Consider the following 25,173-nt stretch of genomic DNA (forward strand, 5'->3'; position numbering starts at 1 on the left):
ACATGCACATAAAGGGTCCTGCACATGCCCAGATTCCTGATAGTGCTAGTACACTGCTGAATGAGGGCCACTGTACATAGATTCGTACCAAAATCACATGTGTAGGAATTACCTCTAAGATCAATATTTGTCTTTTCTGTGGGATTGTGGGTCCACATGGAAATGAACATCGTTGAAAAAGTACAAATATCACTTGAAATATCACATTACTGATATACTGTATTGAGTAACTATTAACTGGAGCTATTACATAAGAGTGATAGGTAATTGCAAAATGCACTTACTGTCACTATTGCTTATATAAATTTTTTCAGTGCACAATGTTTGTGTGCTCAATGTCAGCTTGGAGATGCAAAAGCAATCAGAATATTATTACATGTTTAAGATAAGAACAATGCATTTGTTACAATCAAGGCAGTAAAGAGAAAGTTTGTAAAAAGTTGTAGATGGTTTATCTGTGACAAATTTGATTTTCCATTGTCATCTCCAGAGCTTTTTTCTCAATCTTCTTAAAGCCTTTTTAACATCATCATTCCTCAGACTGTATATCACAGGATTCAACATTGGGATGCAAAATATGTACAACACCGAAAAGACCTTGTCCTGTTCTATGGAATAAGTCTTCTTTGGTCTCATATACATCCCAAGGATAATTCCAAAAAACAGAATGATCACCGTAATGTGGGAGGAGCAAGTGGAGAAGGCTTTGCGTTTTCCCTTGTTAGAGCGTATACGTAAGATAGAAGAGATAATGAAAATATAGGAAATTGTAATAAATATTAGTGGTGTAAATCCAAAGAGAGCCCCAGAAACTTGTATAGCTGCCTCTACACTTTGAGTTCCACTGCAGGAAAGTTTTACAAGTGATTTAAGGTCACAAAATAAATGATTAATGATGTTTGACCTGCAGAAGGAGTATTGGACCAATAATGACAAGTCATTTGTTGAGATTAGAAGGCCACAGAACCATGAAGCTAAAACCAGACTGATACAAACCCTAATGCTCATAAGAGATGAATAACGCAGAGGATGGCAGATAGCCACGTATCGATCATACGCCATGACAGCCAGAAGACAATACTCTGACACTACACACATGACAAAGAAAAACATTTGTGTGACACAGCCAAGGTAGGTAATTTTCTGGTCCCCAGATAGACAGATGTGTAGAAGATTAGGGAGAACAGTTGATATGAAAGTGATGTCAAGAAAAGATAAGTTGCACAGGAAGAAGTACATGGGTGTATGTAATCGTGGCTCCATATAAATTACCATGAGGATAGTTCCATTTCCAGACAATGCCGTAAGGTAGATTAAAAGAAAGGTAATGAACAGAGAGATCTGCATGTGAGGCAGCTCATAAAATCCCAGGAGGCGGAACTCTGAGACTTCTGTTCCATTCCAAGTTTCCATTTCTTAACATTTAACTTCACGTCTACTATAAACTATCAACGATATGGTAAAAGCAAGCTCTAGCCCCATAGGAAGAAGGACCAAAATACCCTGATTAAAAGCATCCAACAGTTACTGTATAACTTCTAAGATGGGCAGCAGGCTGCAGGCTTAAAGGACCTGCAGAAATGGACAAACAGTGCAAAATGGAGTAGAGTATTAGGAGTACTAAGAGTGATTTAAATGTAAGATTTGCAATGAACAATTTTGATAAAACTACAGGAGATCAGTGAACCGCATTAAATTTGCCCAATGACTGAATGCTATATATTTCATTACTCTAATGCTATGCTAGTTTGTGACAGTTATTGTTTATTGTAATATTTTTTCTATATACAGCCAGACTGTTTATTTTATGTAAATATGAATATATAAATTAGTTTGTGCAGATATCCATTGGTGATAGCTTTATCTATTATTTTATTATATAATTTATTATATATTTGTACATTTTCCTTGAAAAATGTAGGGGTGAGTGGGTTCGGATTTCTGAAATCTGAACCCCCCCGAGCCCCCCCAATCCGAGGCCGATCCAAGTCAGGCTCGACTTTTCCCACCTGACTCGGATCTGAAATCGAGGCAAAACATCATCATCCCGCCTTCCGGGTCTCGTGGGTTTTGGATCCTATATAAGGTACCCACGTCGGCGCCATTTTCTCACTCGGTTGTGGACAGTGAAGAGGGAGGGTGGGAGTTAGGGCTGGCTGGGCTGTGCAGTGTAGTGTAGTGCAGAGTAGTGTTGTGCTGTGCTGTGCTGTGCTGCGCTGTGCTGCTGTTGTCCATAGGGGCTGTGTCCACTACTTCAAAGTCCATAGGGGCTGGCTGTGTTGTGCTGTGCTGCTGTTGTCCAAAGGGGCTGTGTCCACTACTTCAAAGTCCATAGGGGCTGGCTGGACTGTGTTGTGCAGTCAGTTGTCCATAGGGGCTGTGTCCACTCCAAAGTCCTGTGCAGTGTCCCAGTCCTAAAGGGGTGCTGTAGTGTTGTCCAGGGGGTGCTCTGTCCGTCAGGGGTGTTCCCCCCAAGTGCTACAAAAAAAATTATTTTTTCTGTGTTTGTGAATTGTGTGCACTGTGGCTGCACGTGCATCAACAAAGGAGCAGCGCCAAGCGTGCGCCTGTGTCCCATTAGTAAAGGGCCAGCTGGCTTGTCCGTTAAAGGGTGCTGTAACCCCCAAAGTACACTCCAAACAAAAAAAATATATATTTTCTGTGTTTGTGAATTGAGTGCGCAGTAGCCGCACGTGCATCAACAAAGTAGTGCAAAGCGTGCGCCTGTGTCATAAGTAAAGGGCCAGCTGGCTTGACCGTTAAAGGGTGCTGTAACCCCCAAAGTACACTCCAAACCAAATAAAAAAATATTTTCTGTGTTTGTGAATTGTGTGCGCAGTAGCCACACGTGCATCAACAAAGTAGTGCCAAGCGTGCGCCTGTGTCATAAGTAAAGGGCCAGCTGGCTTGACCATTAAAGGGTGCTATAACCCCCAAAGTACACTCCAAACAAAATAAAAAAATATTTTCTGTGTTTGTGAATTGTGTGCGCAGTAGCCGCACGTGCATCAACAAAGTAGTGCCTGTCGTGCGCCTGTGTCATAAGTAAAGGGCCGGCTGGCTTGACCATTAAAGGGTGCTGTAACCCCCAAAGTACACTCAAAACCAAATAAAAAAATATTTTCTGTGTTTGTGAATTGTGTGCGCAGTAGCCGCACGTGCATCAACAAAGTAGTGCCAAGCGTGCACCTGTGTTATAAGTAAAGGGCCGGCTGGATTGACTGCTAAAGGGTGCTGTAACCCACAAAGTACACTCCAAACCAAATAAAAAAATATTTTCTGTGTTTGTGAATTGTGTGCGCAGTAGCAGCACGTGCATCAACAAAGTAGTGCCAAGCGTGCGCCTGTGTCATAAGTAAAGGGCCGGCTGGCTTGACCGTTAAAGGGTGCTGTAACCCCCAAGGTACACTCCAAACCAAATAAAAAAATATTTTCTGTGTTTGTGAATTGTGTGTGCAGTAGCCGTACGTGCATCAACAAAGTAGTGCCAAGCGTGCGCCTGTGTCATAAGTAAAGGGCCGGCTGGCTTGACCGTTAAAGGGTGCTATAACCCCCAAAGTACACTCCAAACCAAATAAAAAAATATTTTCTGTGTTTGTGAATTGTGTGTGCAGTAGCCGCACGTGTATCAACAAAGTAGTGCCAAGCGTGCGCCTGTGTCATAAGTAAAGGGCCGGCTGGCTTGACCGTTATAGGGTGCTGTAACCCCCAAAGTACACTCCAAACAAAATAAAAAAATATTTTCTGTGTTTGTGAATTGTGTGCGCAGTAGCCGCACGTGCATCAACAAAGTAGTGCCAAGCGTGCGCTTGTGTCCCATATAAAGGGCCGGCTGGATTGACCGCTAAAGGGTGCTGTAACCCCCAAAGGGCACTCCAAACAAAATAAAAAAATATATTTTGTTGTGTTTGTGAATTGTGTGCGCAGTAGCTGCATGTGCATCAACAAAGTAGTGCCAAGCTTGCGCCTGTGTCCCATAAATAAAGGGCCGGCTGGATTGACCGCTAAAGGGTGCTGTAACCCCCAAAGGGCACTCCAAACAAAATTAAAAATTTTTTTCTGTTTGTGAATTGTGTGCACTGTGGCTGCACGTGCATCAACAAAGGAGCAGCGCCAAGCGTGCGCCTGTGTCCCATAAGTAAAGGGCCGGCTGGCTCATTTCTTAAAGGGTGGTGTAACCCACAAAGTGCACTACTCTCCAGCAAAAATAAAAAAATATTTTCTGCGTTTGTGTGCGCCTTAGCCGCACATATATATCAATATAACATAAATGGAGGACCAAACTTTCTCCGATAAAAATAAAATAGGGAAAGATCAAGAACCACTTCCTCCTAGTGCTGTTGCTGCTGCTGGGAGTTGTTCATCATCCCAGAGAGGAAGTAGGAGCACCACTACTTTTACTAAACAATTGACCCTCCAACAGTCCCTAGCGAGGAGGATGAAGTACGACAGCAGTCATCCTGAAGCAAAACGTATAACTGAGGCCTTGACTGCTATGTTGGTGTTAGACGTGCGTCCGGTATCCGCCATTAGTGCAGTGGGATTTAGACAATTGATGGAGGTAGTGTGTCCCCGGTTCCAAATCCCCTCTAGATTCCACCTGCATCCTCAAAGCAGCAGTGACAAGCATGCGTCTGTCTGTTAAAGGGTGGTGTAACCCTCAAAGTGCGCTCCACAATCAATAAAGAAATTCTTCTTTTTTTTATGTCTTTGTGAAATGTGTGGGCTGTAGCCGCACCTGCATCCTTAAAGCAGCAGCGACAAGCATGCGTCTGTCTGTTAAAGGGTGGTGTAACCCTCAAAGTGCGCTCCACAAACAATAAAGAAATTCTTCTTTTTTTTCTGTCTTTGTGAAATGTGTGGGCTGTAGCCGCACCTGCATCCTTAAAGCAGCAGCGACAAGCATGCGTCTGTCTGTTAAAGGGTGGTGTAACCCTCAAAGTGCGCTCCACAAACAATAAAAATATTCTTTTTTTTTCTGTCTTTGTGAATTGGATGGGCTGTAGCCGCACTTGCATCCTCAAAGCAGCAGCGACAAGCGTGCGTCTGTCTGTTAAAGGGTGGTGTAACCCTCAAAGTGCGCTCCACAATCAATAAAAAATTCTTCTTTTTTTTCTGTCTTTGTGAATTGTGTGGGCTGTAGCCGCACCTGCATCCTCAAAGCAGCAGCGACAAGCATGCGTCTGTCTGTTAAAGGATTACATCGGTGACAGCATCCAAGTAGGCATGTCAGACAGTCCGTACCTGTACTGGCAATTTGGAGGTCCCTGTACAAACTGGCTCTATTTTACCTGAGTTGCCCCCCCTCCAGTGTGTACTCTGAAAGAGTGTTTAGTGCAGCCGGGGACCTTGTCAGCGAAAGGCGTAGGAGGTTGCTTCCACAAAATGTGGAGAAGATGATGTTCATAAAATGAATTATCAACTCTTCCAGGGAGACCAGCCTCCAGAACGTACAGAGGGACCTGTGGTTGTGAATTCCAGCAGGGAAGAATTAATACTCTGTGAGGATGAGGATGTACACAACACTGAAGGGGGTGAGGAATCGGTGGATGAGGAGGATGAGGATGACATCTTGCATCCGTAGAGCCAGTTTGTGCAGGGACAGATTAATTGCCAGCTTGTTTTGTGGGGGCCCAAATGAACCAATCATTTCAGCCACAGTCGTGTGGCAGACCCTGGCGCTGAATTGTTTGGTTTGTTAAAGTGTGCATGTCCTGTTTATACAACATAAGGGTGGGTGGGAGGGCCCAAGGACAATTCCATCTTGCACCTCTTTTTTTTCTTTGAATTATGTACTGTTTGGGGCCTAGTTTTTCAAACTGCCATCCTGTCTGCCATGGCAGTGTCACTCCTAGATGGACCACGTGTTTGTGCCACCCACTCGTATCTCTTAGCATAGTCATCCAGCTACCTCGGTGCAATCTTTTGGACATAAAAACACTATTGTGAGGTGTTAGGTGTTCAGAATAGACTGGAAATTAGTGGAAATTAAGGTTATTGAGGTTAATAATAGCATAGGAGCAGAAAAACACACAAATTCTGTGATTTTAGCTGTTTTTAAGCTTTTTTTTTTTCTTAAAATACAGATCCAAAACACAAAACCCAGAACCCAAAACACGGAAGGGTGGTTTTGGCAAAACCAATCTAGATCCAAAACACGAAGAAAGATCCAGATCCAAAACCAAAACACAAAACACGAAAAGTGGCCGGTGCACACCCCTAGAAAAATGTGATGCTCACATTGTTTATTTCTGTTGTTCAATCAATGCATATGCAATGTCTGAAGGTGTGACAGCCATTTGTTTTACTTAAAGCCTATTTTAATTAGAGATAACCTTAACTTTGGGGTTCCGAGTCAAACTCAGTCCCGACTCGAATCACTTTGAGGTTCTGAGTAGAACTGAGTCCTGACTTGGGTCTGCTTGCCAAGTTCACAACTTGGAACTAAATAACGGATTTTGTGTGTCTTGGATTGAATTAAGGACCTGATTCAGACCCGGTCGCTATGAGCGTACGCTCGCATGATGTGTATGCAAATATTTGAAAGTGACGCGGCGGGGAGCGATCGCTCGCCAAGGCATAAGCACGCCCATCGTACCTGTACGAGCATTCACTTTGTGTAAGCAGACTCCCCTTAGCGTATGCAGAGACGCCCACTGCTCCACGTCATCTCCTGGAAGTTTATGAAAACATTGGTACATCGACCACTATCGGATGTGAACGCAGTGCTTGTGGTAGCTTTTCTTTACTGCAAGCATTGCGAGGAAAACAGAGGAAAAAAAGGCTGGTGACGTGTACTATGACGCTGCCTGTTAATTATGCACGCCTCTAAAATGGCATTGAAACACTCGGGCACGCCTGCGTTTGCATCTCCAACCCCCCATTTTTACTGGACTGCCCCTGTCACCACCCACAAATGGCCACTCCTGTCACTCACTCTGCTGGGCTGGTTTTGCTGGGTGAGCGAGGGTTCTGTGATCGCACAGTGTAGATCACGCATGAGCACTGCGATGCATACGCATGCGCAGATTAGCAACCACCGGCAATTGCAAACGGACTACAGATACCGTCCAGGTCTGAATCAGTCCTAAGTCCCTCCCTTGTGATTTCAGGTGCTGTGAGGTGGTCAAAATTGGAAATGACTGGAAATTAACGTTATTGATATTAATAATACTATAGGAACAAAAACAGGTCCAAGTCACATGATTTTAGCTGTCTTTATACATTTTAAAAGAAATCCAAAACTGAAACTGAACCAAAACACTTAAGGGTGGTTTTGCCAAAATCAAAACATGATGATTATTGCCCAAAACCAAAACACGGGATTTGCGCACATCTGTAATTTTGAGACTTGTTCCATTCCAAGTTACCATTTCTTAACATTTTACTTCAAACCTACTATTAAACGATCAACAATATGGTAAAAACAATCTCTAGCCCCATAGAAAGAAGGATCAAAAAGCCCTGATTAAAAGCTTCAAACAGTTACTGTATAACTTCTAATAATCTGCAGAAATTTACAAATTGCAAAATGGAGAAGAGTATTGGGAGTACTAAGGGTAATTTAAATATAAGCTTAGCAATGAATACTGTACTACTGATAAAACTGCAGCAGTTCAGTGAAACGCGCATACATCTGTCATTTGATCACAGCTATGCTATTTCTGGATAAGAGGACTTCTTTACTGGAATAAAGATCTAGGAGGCTAACATTTTAATTTGTGGATGGACTGTTTTAACCACCTTAAAGTGGTTCCACAGAGCAGTTATATATCTACACAATTTGCCCAATGAATGCAATGACTGAATGCTATATATTTCATTACTCTAATGCTATGCTAGTTCCTGTTTATTATGTTGTGAAACATAATTTTATGGTGATATTATTTTTTATACAGCTATATTGTTTATTTTATGTGGATGTGAATATATAAATTAGTTTGTGCCGATACCCATTTAATCTAGATAGGTTTATCTATTTTTTAATTATATAATTTATTATATATTGATACATTTTTCTTGAGAAATGGCAGTCATTTGTTTTAATTAAAGCACATTTTAATTATAGATGAGCAGTTTGTTTTTGCTGAAAACCAAACACACAACTTTGGGGTTCCGAGTAGAACTGAGTCCAAGTTCAGAACTCAGTTCTAAAAAGCTCATCTGGCGTGTTATGGATTGGATTCAAGTCCCTCCCTTGTGATTCCGGCACTGTGAGGTGGTAAAAATTGACTGGAAATTATTTTTTTATGTTAATATCAGAACAAAAACAGGTCTAAATTACATGATTTTACCAGTTTATATAAATTTTTAAAGGAAACTAAAACCAAAACTAAACCAAAACACTGGAGGGTGGTTTTGTCAAAACTAAAGTATGATGATGATTTAGAACCAAAACTAAAACATGAGGGTCTGCTAACATCTCTAATTGTAATTAGTATTTGATCATTAAGTGCCATAAGGGATTGTATTTTTCCTCTCCACTTTTATTGAGGGCTTGAGGAATCTGTAAAAATTAAGACAATGAAAATGGTGCAGAATATCAGGAGTGCTCTGGGTATATTAAATGTGATAAGATTGGAGATAAATTAGATAAATTACATTTCCAAACCACTTTAGAAAAAGTGTTGCCTTATTTTGCATTTGCCACACAATTTCACATTTTGCTTTGTGTTCCCATTCTTAACTCAAATACACCACAAGGCAGAGTGAATGCATAAATTAATAGGCTAAAAAAAAATAGCAAAATGAAAATGTACTAATAAACTGTGAAATTACATTCTGCAGAATAATGAAGCAAATGAGCAACTGGAACTTTGCACATAAGAGAAATGTCTGCTGTACTGTAAAGTGAGATGTGCATGAAATGTAACAACACAGTTTCGCTCATCTCTATATGGGCTATAATACATTTGCTGCAGATATTGGACAAGCAACCACTGGTAGAGACTGATGAAATCCATTGTAGAAATTGGGGTTTTGACCCCAGAGCTATTGCTAGTGGCAGCATTATGGGTAGTAGCTATGTTTTGGGATAAAGGTAGAATGATTGTATTTAAATCCGTAGTAGCTTGGGCCTGAGTTTCAATTGCCCCTGGAACTAATTGAGTGGAACTCAACAACTTACCCTGAATGAAGGGATAAGGGGCCAGAACCAGTGTTTGAAAACTCAGGGTACAGTGCAGCGAGTAATGCAGTAAATTTGTAGCCCGTCTGGAATCTCCTAGCAGATTATGCAAACTGATTACCAGAGCAGTGTGACTGGAGCCTACACCCTCAAAGAGAAATCTAGTTCCAGTATCCAGTCCCCAGTAACCAGAGTGAATGCTGAAGCAGAGACTCAGCATGAACCCTAAAACTCAAAGAGAGGACTCTAAGGGCAACATCCACCATCAATAGTGGTACCAATGGTATGGTGAGTTGAGAGTCCCAAAGCTAGGTCAGGAACTGTGATGCTGAGAATACAGCAGGCAACACAATTGCAGAGCAGCAAATAATCTGGTGCAGTGTAGGTAAAGTTCACTTGAACCCACAATGAGCAGGAAAGATGTACTCAGTGGACTTGCTTGAAGTCAGGATCACTTTAGGCTGAAGACTTACAGTAGCAATAGAAGCACTACGCAAGTCTATGGTACACTCAGGAGACTTCAGACTACTGCACAGGATGGAACCAAAAGGTACCACAAAGGCTTGGGCCAGACTGGAACTGGATTGGTACCGGGGGTTACAGTAGTAGAACCAGTATGGAACCGGAGACTTGAACCAGACTGGGACTGAAAGTAACAGCAGTGGAACCGGAGTGGAACTGGAAGATTGAACCGGACTGGTACCAGAGGTAACAGCAATGGATCCAGAGTGGAACTGGAGGTTTGAACCGGACTGGGACTGGAGCCAACAGCAATGGGGCCATTGTGTAACTGGAGGCTTGAACCAGACCTGGACTGGAGGTAACAGCAATGGAGCCAGAGTTGTACCAGGGTCTTGAACCAGGCTGGGACCAGAGGTAACAGCACTGGGGCTGGGATGGAACCAAAGGCTTAAACCAGACAGGGGCTGGAGGTAGCAGCAACAGAGCCAGAGTGGAACCAGAGGCTTGAACCAGACTGGGAATGGATATAGCTTTAGCAGAGTCAGAATGGGACCAGAGGCTTGAACCAGGCTGGGACCGGTGAAAGCAATAACAGAACTGGACTGGGACCAATGATAGAAATAACAGAACAAGGCTGGGACCAGTGATAGCAATAACAGAACTGGACTGGGACTGGAGGCTTGAACTGGGCTTGTGCAGATGATAGCAGTAACATAACCAGAATGGAACTGGAGGCTTGTACCAGGCTCGGACCGATGATAGCAATAATAGAACCGGAATGGGTCTGAAGACATGAACTGGGCTGGTAAGTTGCAGACTGGAGTCTGGTCACAGAGCAGGATGCAGAGTAGGTGAAGCAGCAGTGGCTTGCAGGAATCCAGCAAACAGCAGTACAGGCTCAGGCAGTAGATCGGAGGTAGCACATACACACTGGTGAGTGAGCACACGAAGAGGCAATGAACCACATTGTTCTGACAATGTGCTAGTGGCAGGTGCAGTCTTAAATAGGGTGTACTTGCAAAGGATAGGAGGAGGCTGTCATGTGAATGCAGCAGACAAGTAGAGACTGAATACTAGTGCCCACCTGATGAAAGTCAGCATGGCTGCGCCCATTCCCATCAGGAATGCAGTGACAGTGCTCTGGGATGGAATGAGCCACCTTGATGAAGTACCGCCAGACAGGATAAGTGTGACTAAGTCCCAGTTTTGTGACAGGGAGGAGTATGTAATGGAATGTGTAGAAACTACTTTTTTTTTAAATAAAATTGCAATGTAATGTCAGATTAGCACAGGTCAATGTATTTTACCTTATGGCTCATATCAGAAAATATACATTTCCTGTTTTATTTTTCTATCAATATAAATTCCCCCAATTTATTTTGTATACCATTGTGTCTAATTATACCACATTTGTTTGGAATGTACTTTGATCTTTGTAATTCGTAAACATCTTCTGTTGATTGGGAATGATATTATGATCTGTTACATCCAAGGATGTATTTCCCTAAATACCTTCCTATGTACCATATCTTTACCACTACGATTGTGAGTAGTTCTCTTGCGGTTACACTTTGTTTAAACTACAATACTACATGATTGGTCTATTGCTCTCTCTAGACTGCCTGATACAGATAGATAGATAGATAGATAGATAGATAGATAGATAGATAGATAGATATAGATGTATTTTAAACAGATGGGTTCATTTTGTCTAATTTAATTTCAGGTAAATAAATAGTTATATATTATATAGAAATTAGAATAACAGTACATTGCAGAATAATTTGCCAAGTTGAGTCTCCTAAATGGGCTAAGATTGGTGGTAATGGGGCTTTTGCACACAGGGTACAGTAAGTTTAGTGAGGGCATGTAGATGGAATTGCGGGATATGCAAGTTGTATATATGCAGGGACCTGTCGCGTTTCAGATGCATCACTTTAACCAAATATCGGGCTGGTGCAAGTCTTGATAATGATGACACCAAGAATATGCATGGGGGTGTTACAGTTGCATGGCATACTGGTAAGTGTCCATATATAGTTCCATAATTAAGTGTAATTTCAGCCCACTTTCTGGGAACTCTGAACGGGCCCCTAAATGTCCCTCTGGACATGCCCTAGATGTGATAAGAAGGTTGTTGGAACAGAGCAAGGTTCTGCAGGTACCTAAATATGAGCAAGCCTGTAATATAAAAAGAAGTATAATGCCTATAGGAATGGAGATTATCAGTGTCCCATATTAAAATGTTCAGATCGTGCAAGAAAAAGTATTTGTTTTCTGTGTGTACAATGTTAAATTTGTGCTATTAATAGGATTCTGCAAAATAAAATTTATATAAGCTTAAACTCCAAAGTAAAAATCTTTGATAACAGCCCCACGATGTGAAGGTAAACTTGCTGAATATATTATTTTAAATACATGTATCATTGTGATCTGTTCCACTTTTTCAGAACACATGTTCCTTTCTTTGCTGATTAATAGTTCTGTAGACAATTGGCCTGTGCCAAATACTGCTTGGAAAATATACATAATTTGAAATAAGCTGCATATCATTTTATAAAGTTACAACCTATATTTTGATGTTATTTAGCCCTGTACTCATTGAGCATAAGGAGTTCTTAAAAGAGCTATTTCTTCACATAAACAACTGACAGTACTTCCTCCCAACTTATTTCCCATAGTGTGTTGTTCTGATTTTAAAATGTTTAACTGATAATACTGTATGCATATGACATATTCAATAAAACTTTGATTTCATTTTGCTGCCTAACGCTGTTAGTCTAGGTGCATAGGAAGGATATTATTTAAAATGTACTAATCAGGGCTATACTAGGAAAGGCAGGACAGGACAGTGATCTATCTTACCTTGACTAAAAACCAATGAATTGTTATTATCAGATGAAAGAAACAAGACAAGGCTGTCGAGAATCCCAATTGCATCTTTCTGCTTATAAATTGATATAAATTTCATTGTGTCTGTGCTCTTGACAGAAGAATAGAATGTACTTATAGTCATCTTATGTCCTGTGTGGGTTGGAGCTTAGAGAATTTAAATTGATTACAGTATGATTATACATAATCAGCTCAAAATTGGGTGAGTTAAAAGACTTTCACTAAATTGATTAAATATTTAGAAAAAGGGCTCATTAAACTGGTAGAAAATAAAATATTTTTGGTTATGAACAGAATTTATTTATTTTTTAATGGATTTAGGGAGGCCAATCCCAGGTAGATTTTTCAATCGGGATTGAAAAATCTCAATTCCTGGGATACCCGTGATTGAGTTAGTCAATGTGGCTGGCAAGAATGGCTGAAGGCATGGGGCTACACAGCATAAACTCTGACGTGATGCCACGCTGCGCACAGCCACACAGCTGGGGGCCGGGGCAGCCGGACAGTGTGTGAGCAAGTGCTACAGGTGCTCAGCGCTGCCCGGCATGAAAAAACTAAATAGCACATGCGCTCAATAGTCCTGAAATCCCAGGATTAGAATTTCCAATCCCGAGATTATAGGCCCACAAATTTTAGACCAAAATTCCAGGATCCCACCTATCCCAATCCTGAGGTCTTTGGGGGTTCCAATTAGTCAACTCTAAAACTTTAACTCATAAGGTGTGCACTGTTCACAGGACCCTAATTGGGTTTCAATGACTCCATACAAACAACATACAATACAGGAGCGTATCTCCAGAGCCAGGTTAAAAAGTAATTGGAAAGAAAAAGGTATTTGCCTAGTCCCTACTCTTACTCCAGTTAATTTCCATCATCTCACTGCACTAGCCAAAGTGAACTCACTCGGATTCAATATCAGTAAATCAGTGGCTGGCACAACAATCCAAAGAGGGCTATCGTCAATTGCCTTGCATACTCATAATGACTTCCAGCAGAGCTTCCCAAATTCTGTCATTGCAGACCAGGTTTTAAGGATATCCATGATGAGTCCAGATTGTTAAATCAAATTGACTGCAGTACTAATTAAGTTGTCTGTGCTCAAGCATGGATATCCTTAAAACTTGGACTGTAATTGAGGAGTTTGGGAAACTCTAACTTAAAGTAAAGTGTATTAGCCATCTTAATAAGAGAAAATTCAGTCATTGGCTGAGAGACCAACAAAGTGCGAATCCAGGAAAAAAAATGGAGAAGTCACTGGAGGGAAGTATTCTGTCAGGAAGAAAGATGGCGGAGAGTCTGGACTAGAATTTGATGGGGCCAATATAGGAAAACTTCATTGGCAAGCAGAGAATATTTCAGAGGAGCAGCACCAGAGTACAGACAAGGCCTTGAGTAAAAGAGGGGGTTGGGAAAAAAGATATTATCAATGCATTGCCCTATACTCTACCTATGTGAAGAAGGTATGGAAGGTAAGATTTTTTTGTACTTAAATCCCCACTCATCCACCTAGATGTATTACTCTGGGGCTAAAAGGAAATGTCAGTTTAGAGACATTTACCATCAATGACTCTTGGCCCACTACCTCCCAAAGAGGAGGTGTTAGGACCTGCACTGATTGGAGTACAGGCACTGGGCCTGTTGTGTAGCTTTGAAACACTAGGCCTGGGCACATTTGTAGGCTGCCTCACATTTCCTTGGTAAGGTCACTTATTGCCAACAGTGCTCCAGCCACTAGTCACTAGGTGGGTTGGGATTGGCCTGTGTAGTGCTACAATAGTGTTTGATCATACCTGGACAGTCTCAAACCATAATGCTGCCTTTTTCCTGCCAAATTGAAATATCCAGTTCCCCATATTTAAAGGCATAGTACCCCTTTAGTGGCCAAAGTACCATTTGGATAGAGATATCCCAGATTCCCCAATAGTAAAGCATCCATTAAAGGCAGACTTTTAGTATGATCCTGTTTGTATTTTATGTATAGTATTGCCTCCTTGTTGTACACTGTCTGCTGTAACTGTCACTGTGCATTGTGTTGTATTGCATTGGATAGTCAGATAGTTTAGTGCACAATACTTATCTGGCAGTTGTAAATTGTACAGTTGTGCAGTTTGGCTGTCCACATAGCAGTATTGGGGTCAGCACACCTTGTTAGCCCAGCATGGTTGGTGCACATTTCTTTTTAACCAGAATTGTTGAGGGAGGGCTGTGTGTATTTCTTTGCAATAATGTTGAGTGAATCAGTGAACAGAAATAAAGAAAATGTGATGTACACTCTGGTGGACTAGTTCAGCATTACACTTGCTTATTGTTGGACCATCGCATTCCTGTGAGTAAGGTGACCATGGGAGAGATTCACCTGCGATGACCACCTATAGACCATTGTGCTTGTTGGGGTCTTGATTTTTCAGAGGTTGTTGCATCAGGATACAGTAAGGCTCACTACAAAGTGGGGAAATAGTACAAATATAGGCACATTACATCACATAGCAGCCTGTGCTGCACGTCCAAATTCTGTACTGTAGCTTAATAAATCACCTTTATTGAGTTTCTAGAAAGGCATCAATTGCCATTAGGGAATCACATCACATCTAGCAATGTACAATTTGTTAACAATCCACACATGGTATTAACTTAATTTTTATTGCCAAACAAATTGTAAGCAAATGGAAATTGAAATATACATGGATAGTAATACAATTTAATTTTTGTATGCCCAGGAAAGCACAGTAAAGTTTTCTCACATCACAATACTTGTCATGAAAATAGACTGCTTGGTGGCATCAGGTATTTAATTCTATTGAAGTTTAAGCTAAAATAGGTTTCTGTCTATTCTCTTTGTGCCTAATGGGGTTGATTCTGATTTGGGAGCAAAACAAAACAAGCAAAAATCCTATGTACAGTACCTGGATCAAACAATTTGCAATGCAAGGGGTCAAATACATTCATTAGTTTTGCATACAGAGTACATAAATACTGACTGTTTCATGAATGCAGCCCACAAATGCTGGACAGCTTATTTATACACTTCTTTTTACATTGTAATTTAGATATTGGATACTCCCTTCCCAAATCTAAATCTCTCTGCACCTTGTAAGGTCTTTATGTCTTTGTTTAAATGTCCCTGCTATCTTCAATTATGGTTTGACTGAGGAGCATCACTTGATGTGATCGAAACGTTGACTTCTGTTGTTATAATGTCTTTGTGAATAAATACAGCTCATTTTGGAAAAAAAAGACCCTGGTGAGTGCACTCTGCTTTTCTTATATATATATTATAATTTCTTATCGCAGCAATAAATGATGAACTACAAAAACACATTGAGGGGCTCAGGATCTGCTAAAGTGATCACTTTACTGCCTAGTTAAGAGGCCGCCTCGCTACTGCACATGCTCAGTCATCAGACCACACATGTGCAAGATCCCTATGGAAACCTCTCTACCCATGAAAGCTATGCTAGATAATTGTACAGTATATAAACATTATATAGTCAATATATCAACATATATTTTGGGATATCCAATTGGAGACCCTTTTAGTAATTATCTCTCTAAAAGAGCTAGGACCATCTTTTCTGCTTCATATCCCATTTGAAGAGCCTGGTTGAAGCTCCTGCTATTCCTCACTGCACATCTTAAACTTATCTTTACCCTAAAGCTGGCCACACATCTAAAGATTATCTGTCCAACCAGCCAACTAGTTGATTGGTTGGAATAAAAATCTGGTAAGGAATACAGTCAGCAATTTGCTCCCAAATGCTGGAAAATGGACCAAAACTGTTGTTTGAACAAATAGTTTAGATCAAACATTTAACAAACTTGTCTAAACAACCATTTTCATCGGTTTTCTGGCATTTAGGAGCAATTGCTGATCATCATTTACTCCCATTCCTTACCTGATTTTCATTCCAACCAATCAACAAGTTGGCTGGTTGGATGTAAGTTGGTCTAGTGTGTGGCCAGCTTAAGGAGAATTCTGGCATGATCCTTCCTACATGTCTACTAACATAATATTTCAACCCTTCAACCTCATTATTTTGGACCCTTGTTGTAGTTAGATATTTTGCATTTGACATTTTTTTAGCTTAGAAACTTCCCCTTTTCTGGTTATTAATGTGTTCATTCTGAAGCTTAGGGGCTGTATCAGAGATGGACGGAATTTCAGATCCGTCAATCTCAAATGCCAATGCAGCAGGAGGAGAAGTCCTTGCTGCACCTGCATGATCCCAGCTCTGCATCCGAGGTCACAGCTTGGGATCACTATCAGAACAATAGTGACTATCAGGATAGCGTACATCTTTAAATCAGGTCCTTGCTTCCAATGTCAGCTGCTGATCTCATAACACAAATGGAGAGATGTTTCCTGCTTTTGCTGTGAGTCACAAGTTGTATATTATTTTTATTTTTCTGTTATGCTGGCCATATACACTTTACAATGGCAAGGCTGCAGAGAAACTGCAGAGAGGCTGGGTCTCTCTCAGACTTGGTCACAGTTCAGTGCCATAGCTAGGACTCCCGATGCCTGCTGCAGGCCACACCCCCTCCTTATGACACCACGTGGAGAGGGCATGGCCTGCACCCAGCACTGGGAGTGGGTGATTACAGCAATGCCCGGAGCATCCTCAGGGTGCTGTAAGGGTAGCCTTGTGACAATCTGGAGTATCCTAAGGATGCTCCAGGTGGCACAGCTGCAGAGATTCTGGCAGCAGGGTGCCATTACAGGCATCTTGCTAGCCAGATGCAGGAGCTGTGGGTGAGCAGGGCACTACCGCCCACAGAACGCTGCACTCTGTTCGGCCGTACTGCTCGCACACTCCTTGTTACAGCCCTGTCACAGTTGTACATAGGACTTTAGTCAAATCTTAAAGATCCAGCTGTTTTCTTCTCTAGCAGGAAGGATCTGAAAGCGTATTGATAGGGGGTCAGCAACAATAGCATTTATCATAACAAACATTTGATCAGATGCTCATTAGGTTGTTTTTGCAATTTGTTGACAATTAAATACCAGGTATCCAATGTGTTCAATAAAATTGTAATGTGTTTAGCACTTTTAGCCCATTTCATTATTAGCAAAAATACCTATTTTTCCATCTTGCTCGTGCTGTACATAGATTTGCACCCAAAGCATACTTTTAGGAATTACCTCTAACATCACAATGTGTGATTGTGAGTACACATGGAAATGAACATACTTGAAAAGATACAAAAATCACTTAAAATACCTTATTGATATTACTTTAGAATGATTAACTAGAGCTATTACATTTTCCACCTAAAATATCCCTTGTTTCGGCTACCTTTATGTCTTAAATTAATCATAAGAGTGATGGGTAAATGCAAAATGCCCTTAATAACTGTCACTATTCCTTGGTTACAATTTTTTTGTGCTCAATGTCAACCTGAAGATACAAAAGCATTCAGAATATTATTACATGTTTAAGATAAGAACAATGCATTTGTTACAAACAGGGCACTAACGACAGAAGTACAGTAGTAGATGGTTTATCTGTGTCCAATGTGAGTTTCCATTGTCATCTGTAGAGCTTTTTTCTCAATCTTCTTAAAGCCTGATCACATCATCATTCCTCAGACTGTATATCACAGGATTCAACATTGGAATGCAAAATATGTACAGTACCGAAAAGACCTTGTCCTGTTCTATGGAATAGGCCTCTTTGGTCTCATATACATCACAAGAATAATTCCAAAAAAACAGAATGAGCACTGTAATGTGGGAGGAGCAGGTGGAGAAGGCTTTGCGTTTTCCCTTGTTGGAGCGAATACGTAAGATAGAAGAGATAATGAAAATATAGGAAATTGTAATAAATATTAGCGGTATAAATCCAACTAAAACCCCATACACTTGTATAGCAGCCTCTACACTTTGAGTTCCACTGCAGGAAAGTTTAACAAGGGATTTAATGTCACAAAATAAATTATTAATGATGTTTGACTTGCAGAAGGAGTATTGGACCAATAATGACAAGTCGTTTGATGAGATTAGAAGGCCACAGAACCATGAAGCTAAAACCAGACTGATACAAACCCTAATGCTCATAAGAAATGAATAGCGCAGAGGATGGCAGATAGCCACGTATCGATCATACGCCATGACAGCCAGAAGACAATATTCTGACACTACACACATGACAAAGAAAAACATTTGTGTGACACAGCCAAGGTAGGTAATTTTTTGGTCCCCAGATAGACAGATGTGTAGAAGATTCGGGAGAACAGTTGATATGAAAGTGACGTCAAGGAAAGATAAGTTGCACAGGAAGAAATACATGGGTGTATGTAGACGAGGCTGCATAGAAATTACCAGCAGGATAGTTCTGTTCCCATACAATGCCATAAGGTAGATTAAAAGGAAGGTAATGAACAGAGAGAACTGCATGTGGGGCAGCTCATAAAATCCAAGGAGGCAGAACTCTGTGACTTCTGTTCCATTCCAAGTTTCCATTTCTCAACATGTAACTTCAAACCTACCATAACACTATCAAGAATATGGTAAAAAGTGAGCTCTATTCCCACAGGGAGAATAATTAAAGGACCCTGATCAAATAGGTATAACTTCCAAGATCATAGCAGGCTTAGTGATCTGCAAAAATAGACAAACATTGCAAAATGGAATAAAATTCAGGAGTACTAAGGGTGCATTAAATATGATAAGGTTAGAGATGAATACTTCTGATAAAACTGCAGGGTATTAGTGAAACGCGTTAAGCAAGATGTATTCCTGCTGCACACACATCTGTTATCCTATGACTGCTGTGGTTTTTCTGGATTAAGGGACATTTTACTGGAATAAAGACAAGGGAGGACTCATTTCATCTATGTTTTTATTTGTGAATGGACTGCATTAAGCACCTGGGAGTGGTGAGTTTGTTGTGTCTTCAACACCACTACATAGTAGAAAACTACTTAAAAGGATTCACTAGGGTATCACAGAGCAGTTATACATCCATGCTATTTGCTCAATGATTTTAGCAAGTAATTTAGTCATTGAGCACAAAGCACCATATGGCAAATTAAATATGATAAGACAGGAGGTGAGTGACATTTTCCAACCACTTCAAATACATTGTTGCCTTATTGTACTGTACATCTGCCACACAAGATCATATTTTGGCTGTAATTCCCATTCTTACCCTAAATACACCACAAGGCAGAAGAAATGTGCCATCACCATCCCATCTGCAGTATATTAATGGACTATACATTTAGCAAAGTTAATATGTGAAAATATACTAGTAATATGGAAAATTGTATTCTGCACAATGATGAAGCAAATGTAGAACCTGAACATTGTGTTGCTGGATATGTTTAAGATCCCGGCGGACAGGATCCCGGGCGACGATATACCGATGCCAGAATCACGATGCCCGGCATAATGCCGATGCCACAAAGCCGAACATAGAAGGATACCAATGTCCGGCATTCGATCCCTGGCATCCCGAACATAAGGATGTGGGTATGTATTACACTTAGCCCAGGGATGGGGGGTTAGGTTTAGGAACCTGCCCGGGTGGGTTAGGGTTTGGCAACCCCCGGGGAGGGTTAGGTTTAGGGTGCAGGAAGGAGGGGTTAGGGTTAGGCACCATTGAAGGAAGGTTAGGGTTAGGCACCACAAGGGGAAGTTTAGGTTTAGGCACCACCAAAGGAGGGTTATGGTTCGGGGGGGAGGGGGAGGGTTAAGGTACTTACCTGACTCTGTCGGGATTCTGCACGATTGAGATGCCGGCATCAGTATTTCAACTGCCAGCATCTCATACACCGGCATATCATACCCAACCCGCTGGACCTTTGTACGCCTGCTAAATGATTTGCTCTGCCATGAAATTAGATGAGTATGGAATTTCCCAACACCTTCTAAATGAGATAATACATTTACTGCAGATGTGCGAAAACAAACGCTAGCAGACCCTGCAGGAATGCACAGTGTGGCTTGGATAATTCATACCCTGATCCATGGGGCAAGGTCAGACATGGCACAGCAATACAGTCTTTATGGCCTGAACCAGATCCCACCACTAAATTGTCCTAAGATGAGTGGAACAAAAAGCTTTTATTATTAACAGAATAGCCATGGAATATTAGATGAGCACAGGCCAATGTATTTTACCTTATGACTTGTTGAGTTTAGAGTTCAGTGGTCCTTTAATAATGTTACTTTATTGCCTGGTTTCTTATTTAATTTACTTTAATTAGCCTTCTTTCTATTACTGTACATATAATTTCACTTGCTGGTATTGAATCGTTACTACTTTGTGCATTATAAAATATATAATTTTGGTTTGCTTTGGTTTATGCATAGATCATGGGTTCACATTGTAATAATGTTCTGCACATACTGTATGTCACTTCCTATCCTCACATTTACTCCTTCATGTCATGTCCACAGTCACTCACTTTATATGTTTACCTTTTTAAACTTATTTTTGTGCATTTATATTACTACTGTAGTTAGATTAGGTCCTGTGAGGAGTTTAATAGCTTGACAGTATACATTTGCTGTTTTATGTTTGTTTCACTATAAATCCCAAAAGCTTTTATTTGTGTACCCTTGAGTCCTATAATATAAAATATGTATATATTAAATGTACTTTTATCATCATATAGTTTTTAAAAGATTTGCTACAGTCTGGGAACACCACGTTGGTCGGTGACTTCCAAGGTTCTATTTGCCCTAAGAACATCTAGTATATTTCCCACTATGATTGTGACTGGTCCTCTTTTGGTTATACTTTATACTACAATACAGAACTATGTGATTGTCCTGTATATCTTTCTATACTGCCTGCTGCAATCACAGTCCTGGCTATTATTATTTTTATATTTGAAACAAAACTGTAATAAATAAGACTGGGTAATAGTAGCCAGACAAAGAGGTAAGAGGGCCCTGCTCACAAGCTTACACTCTGTGGGGAAATAGGAGTTTGATACATGAGAATCAGTACAACATATTGCAAATTGATGCAGGCAGATTGCAGTGGTCCTTGGTGGACTGCATTGTCCAGTCAGCATTGTTGGCCTGGGGTCAGCAGGTTGTGTGATTGTAGAAAGAAAACAATAGTAAAGTTATGTGTGGATAGTTGGAGTATAGTTAATTAGTGTAATGACTTACATGGGTCAGGGAACAAGCATCATCTGAAGATAACATTGGCTCCTGCACTATCTTAAGATAACATTGGCTCCTGCACTATCTTAAGATAGCACTGGCTCCTGCAGACTGTTGGAGTGGAGGTATTTAGTGGAATGACTTACAGGGGTCAGGGAACAAGCGTCATCGGAAGATGGCATTGGCTTCTGCAGTTTTTAGAGTTTGTTGACTACTTGGCAGCCCCATCGGGACCCTAATAATGAAAAGTCCCTTCAGTAAAAACATGCGGAAACTAGCGTTTCCGCACGTGCAATGGCCTCATTAGTGATGATTAGGCCTGGCAATGGGGTACTAGGGGGCATCTCTACTGAGGCATGAGGTACCAAGGGGCCCCAAGATTTCCTTGACTCCAAAACACTCAGCGGTAGCCAGTGGGAGTAGTAGGATATTATTAGTGTACCGCATTGGCCACAGAACAATATAATGAGGAGAGACAAGACAGTGGGTCCGTCCATTACTTAAACACCTCTGGTCAGCCCCCTGCTGCAGGGCACTGCATAGTGCACAGTGCGTCTGTGCAACTTGGCATAATGACATCACATGCAGCACTGCGTTCACTTGCGATGCAGGAGCACTATCATACCCATGGACTGCACTGCACCACTAGCCATCCACATGAGATCTAGTGAGCTGTGCCCACATTATATACACCCGGACCATCTGGTGTCCAGAATTCCTGGCAGCAGCAATACACAGCAGTATCAAAAGACTGTGACTGACCAGCCCAGTCCAACCCTAAGGAGGAGAGTATACTGTAGTTTCATATAATACTTTTGATACTTTATTTAAAGTTTCTGTCAATTAATTACATGTGTATCATTAGCAATAATCATTTTGCAGTTGGATAGGGCAGTGGTAAGGGGCACCTCGCAGACATTAATGTACTGGGCCCCAAACTTCCTGTTGCCGGCCCTGGTGATGATAAATAGAGAGTCAAGATATAGGGCCCATAAGTGATGATGACTAGGCCTCCTAGAGAGGTCAGATATCTATTATCAGTACATTATTATATTACAGGGGCCTATTCATGATAATAGCACACATGTAACATTGTACACAACAAAAGCAAACAATTTGTTTTGCAGAATCTGAATATTTTCATATGGGCCACTGAGAGTGTCCTCTGCTACTCTATATGCATTATAACCCACAATTGTCTACATGCCCTCACTAAACTAACCTTATGTGCAAGGGCCCCATTTCACCCAGTTATGTCCATTCAGCCAATTCAACTCTAAATCAGCCCCTCTATTTTCCATTTAAAACAAAAAAAGGACATTTTCCCCTCCCGCCACGGCCATGGAGAAAGTATAGGAGAATAAAATGTGAAACAGTGCTCCTGTTCCTGTTCTTGGACAAGATCTTATAGGTGTATATAGGTATTTATTTTCAGAAATCCATTCAAGTGGGATGTACTGTATCTAATCTAAAGTGTCATAGAACTTTAGATAGACCTAGGAGGTGATTCAGCTTAGGACTGTATTGCAAAGCTGCACGCAAGCTATAGATATATGATGTATGCACGCAGGCAGCTTTGCAATTCCATCCTTGCAAATAAGCAAATGCAGCAGGAGGTATCTGACACCCCCTGCTGCATTTGCAATCCCAACACTGCGACGGAGGTCACAGAATGGGAGCACCATCGTGACCATCGGTTGCGATGTTGGTCGGCGCTGGGCCGCCAGCCAGCTGAGTAAGCCTTAGCTTATGCAGGCTGGCCGGCTTGCAAGCCCAAGAAACTGCATCTGTGGACAAAGCCCCTGGCTTTGCCACACCCGGAAAATGCGGCTGACATACCACATTTGCAGAACGGGTCCTGCTAACACGCAGATTCCCGTTAATCGGATGTCTGCATTCAGCATTGCACATACGTGAAATACTGGATCAGCCCCCTAGTTGATACTTTCCTGTGCTCTATCTATCAACAATGTTGACTATGGGCCAGCTACTTCCTTCTTCACTCATGTTGATCAGTTAAACATTTATTTAGTTCTTTACTCACTGAGCATAAGGAGTTCTGTGATCATTCAAAATGTGTATTACATTAGATGCACATGACATCTCAGTATAAACTTTGCTTTTATTTTGGTGCCTAATGCTGTTAGTCTTCAGTAGGTGCATGTGAGTCAGGATTTTATTATAATTTTCTGGGGTTTTTTCAGTCCAGCTATGACCCAGCTTTCTGGGCTGTATATATTTACACTACGGGTTGTATGTAATTTATTCTGTTTTTAAAGGTTTGTATACAAATATGAACAATTTCTATCTTAAAATCTTTACCGCTGCAAGCAATACTGCTTTACTGCTATAGTGTAATTTCTGTACAATTATTTTTGAAAACTCAATAAAAAGTTGTTTAAATAAAAATTCCCTTTGGTTGCAAATCAGGGCAATACTCAGAATGGCAGGACATGACAGAACTTTCTTACCTTGACTACAGATTAAACCACAAGATTTTATTTTCTCTGTCAAGCTGTATTTTGTCCGTCAATGCTTTTGTAGCATACACTCGATAACAAGAGCAAAAAGCAAAGCATTCTTTACTGTGGCATTTTAGTTAGAAGAAAAATTGTAAGAAAAATGTTACTAAGGGCGTTGGATAAAAAGAAAACAAATAAATCAATAGCATAAAATCTGTTGATCATAATACAATTGGGATAGATGATAAAGAGAGAAAATGTGCATCTTCATGAACATGGAATGATATAGGGTTGACAGTATCTAAAGCCACATCTTACCTATCAGTTGAAACTGTATCTGTGCACTAAAAGAACAGCATGGATTTTTATAGTCATGTCATGTAATTTCCTATGTGAGTTGGAGCTTAGAGAATTTAAATGACATGACTATGGATAATCAGTTTATGTTTCAAAACTGGTTGAGTAAAAAGACTTTCACTAAATTGATCATTAAACTGGTTGAATATCAAATATTGCTGCATTTGGATAGACTAGAAATATTTGAATGGTGTTGTGCCATTTTGTTTTTGGGGTTCAATATAAAATAAATAGTGTAAATAATCTGGTTTACATTCTTTGCAAGACCCTCATGGGGTTTCAATGACTCCATACAAACATATATACTGTAATGGATCTCCAAAGCCAGGTTTAACAGGTGCTAAAAAGAAAATGGTACTTACATGATCCCCACTCCTTCTTCTGATTATTCACTGATTGGTTGGTTTCAATATCTCCCAATCCATGGCTGGTGTAGTTAGCAAAACAGGGCTAAGGCCAATTGCCCTGCCCATTTATAATGGCTTATATTGGCCATCTCAATTAAAGGAAATTCAGTCATTGACTGAGAGAGCAGCAAAGAGGACCTTGAGGAAGAATAATAGAGATGACACTGGAGAGAAGTGTCCTAGCAGGAAAGAAGATGGCAGAAAGTCCAGAATAGAGATGATGTGGTCAAGATCAGAAGACTTTGTGGAAATGTGGAGAAGATACCAGGTAAGCTGCACCAGAATACAGACAAGGTTTTAGGCAATTGAGAGTTTTATCATAAAGAGCTTATGAACTCTTTGCCCTCT

The 25,173-nt window shown here is 40.8% G+C and overlaps 1 protein-coding gene across 1 annotated transcript; it reads right to left on the bottom strand.

Annotated features, from left to right (window-relative positions):
• Window positions 1-480: 480 nt before the first annotated feature.
• Window positions 481-1,413, bottom strand: LOC148453461 (olfactory receptor 5AR1-like). Its single transcript, XM_088462107.1, has one exon. It carries the CDS (start codon window positions 1,411-1,413, stop codon window positions 481-483), a length of 933 nt encoding a protein of 310 aa, XP_088318233.1.
• Window positions 1,414-25,173: the final 23,760 nt, after the last annotated feature.

The sequence above is a fragment of the Taudactylus pleione genome, unplaced genomic scaffold, assembly GCF_031769625.1.
Source record: "Taudactylus pleione unplaced genomic scaffold, aTauple2 ptg001150l, whole genome shotgun sequence".
NCBI classification, from domain to species: Eukaryota; Metazoa; Chordata; class Amphibia; order Anura; family Myobatrachidae; genus Taudactylus; species Taudactylus pleione.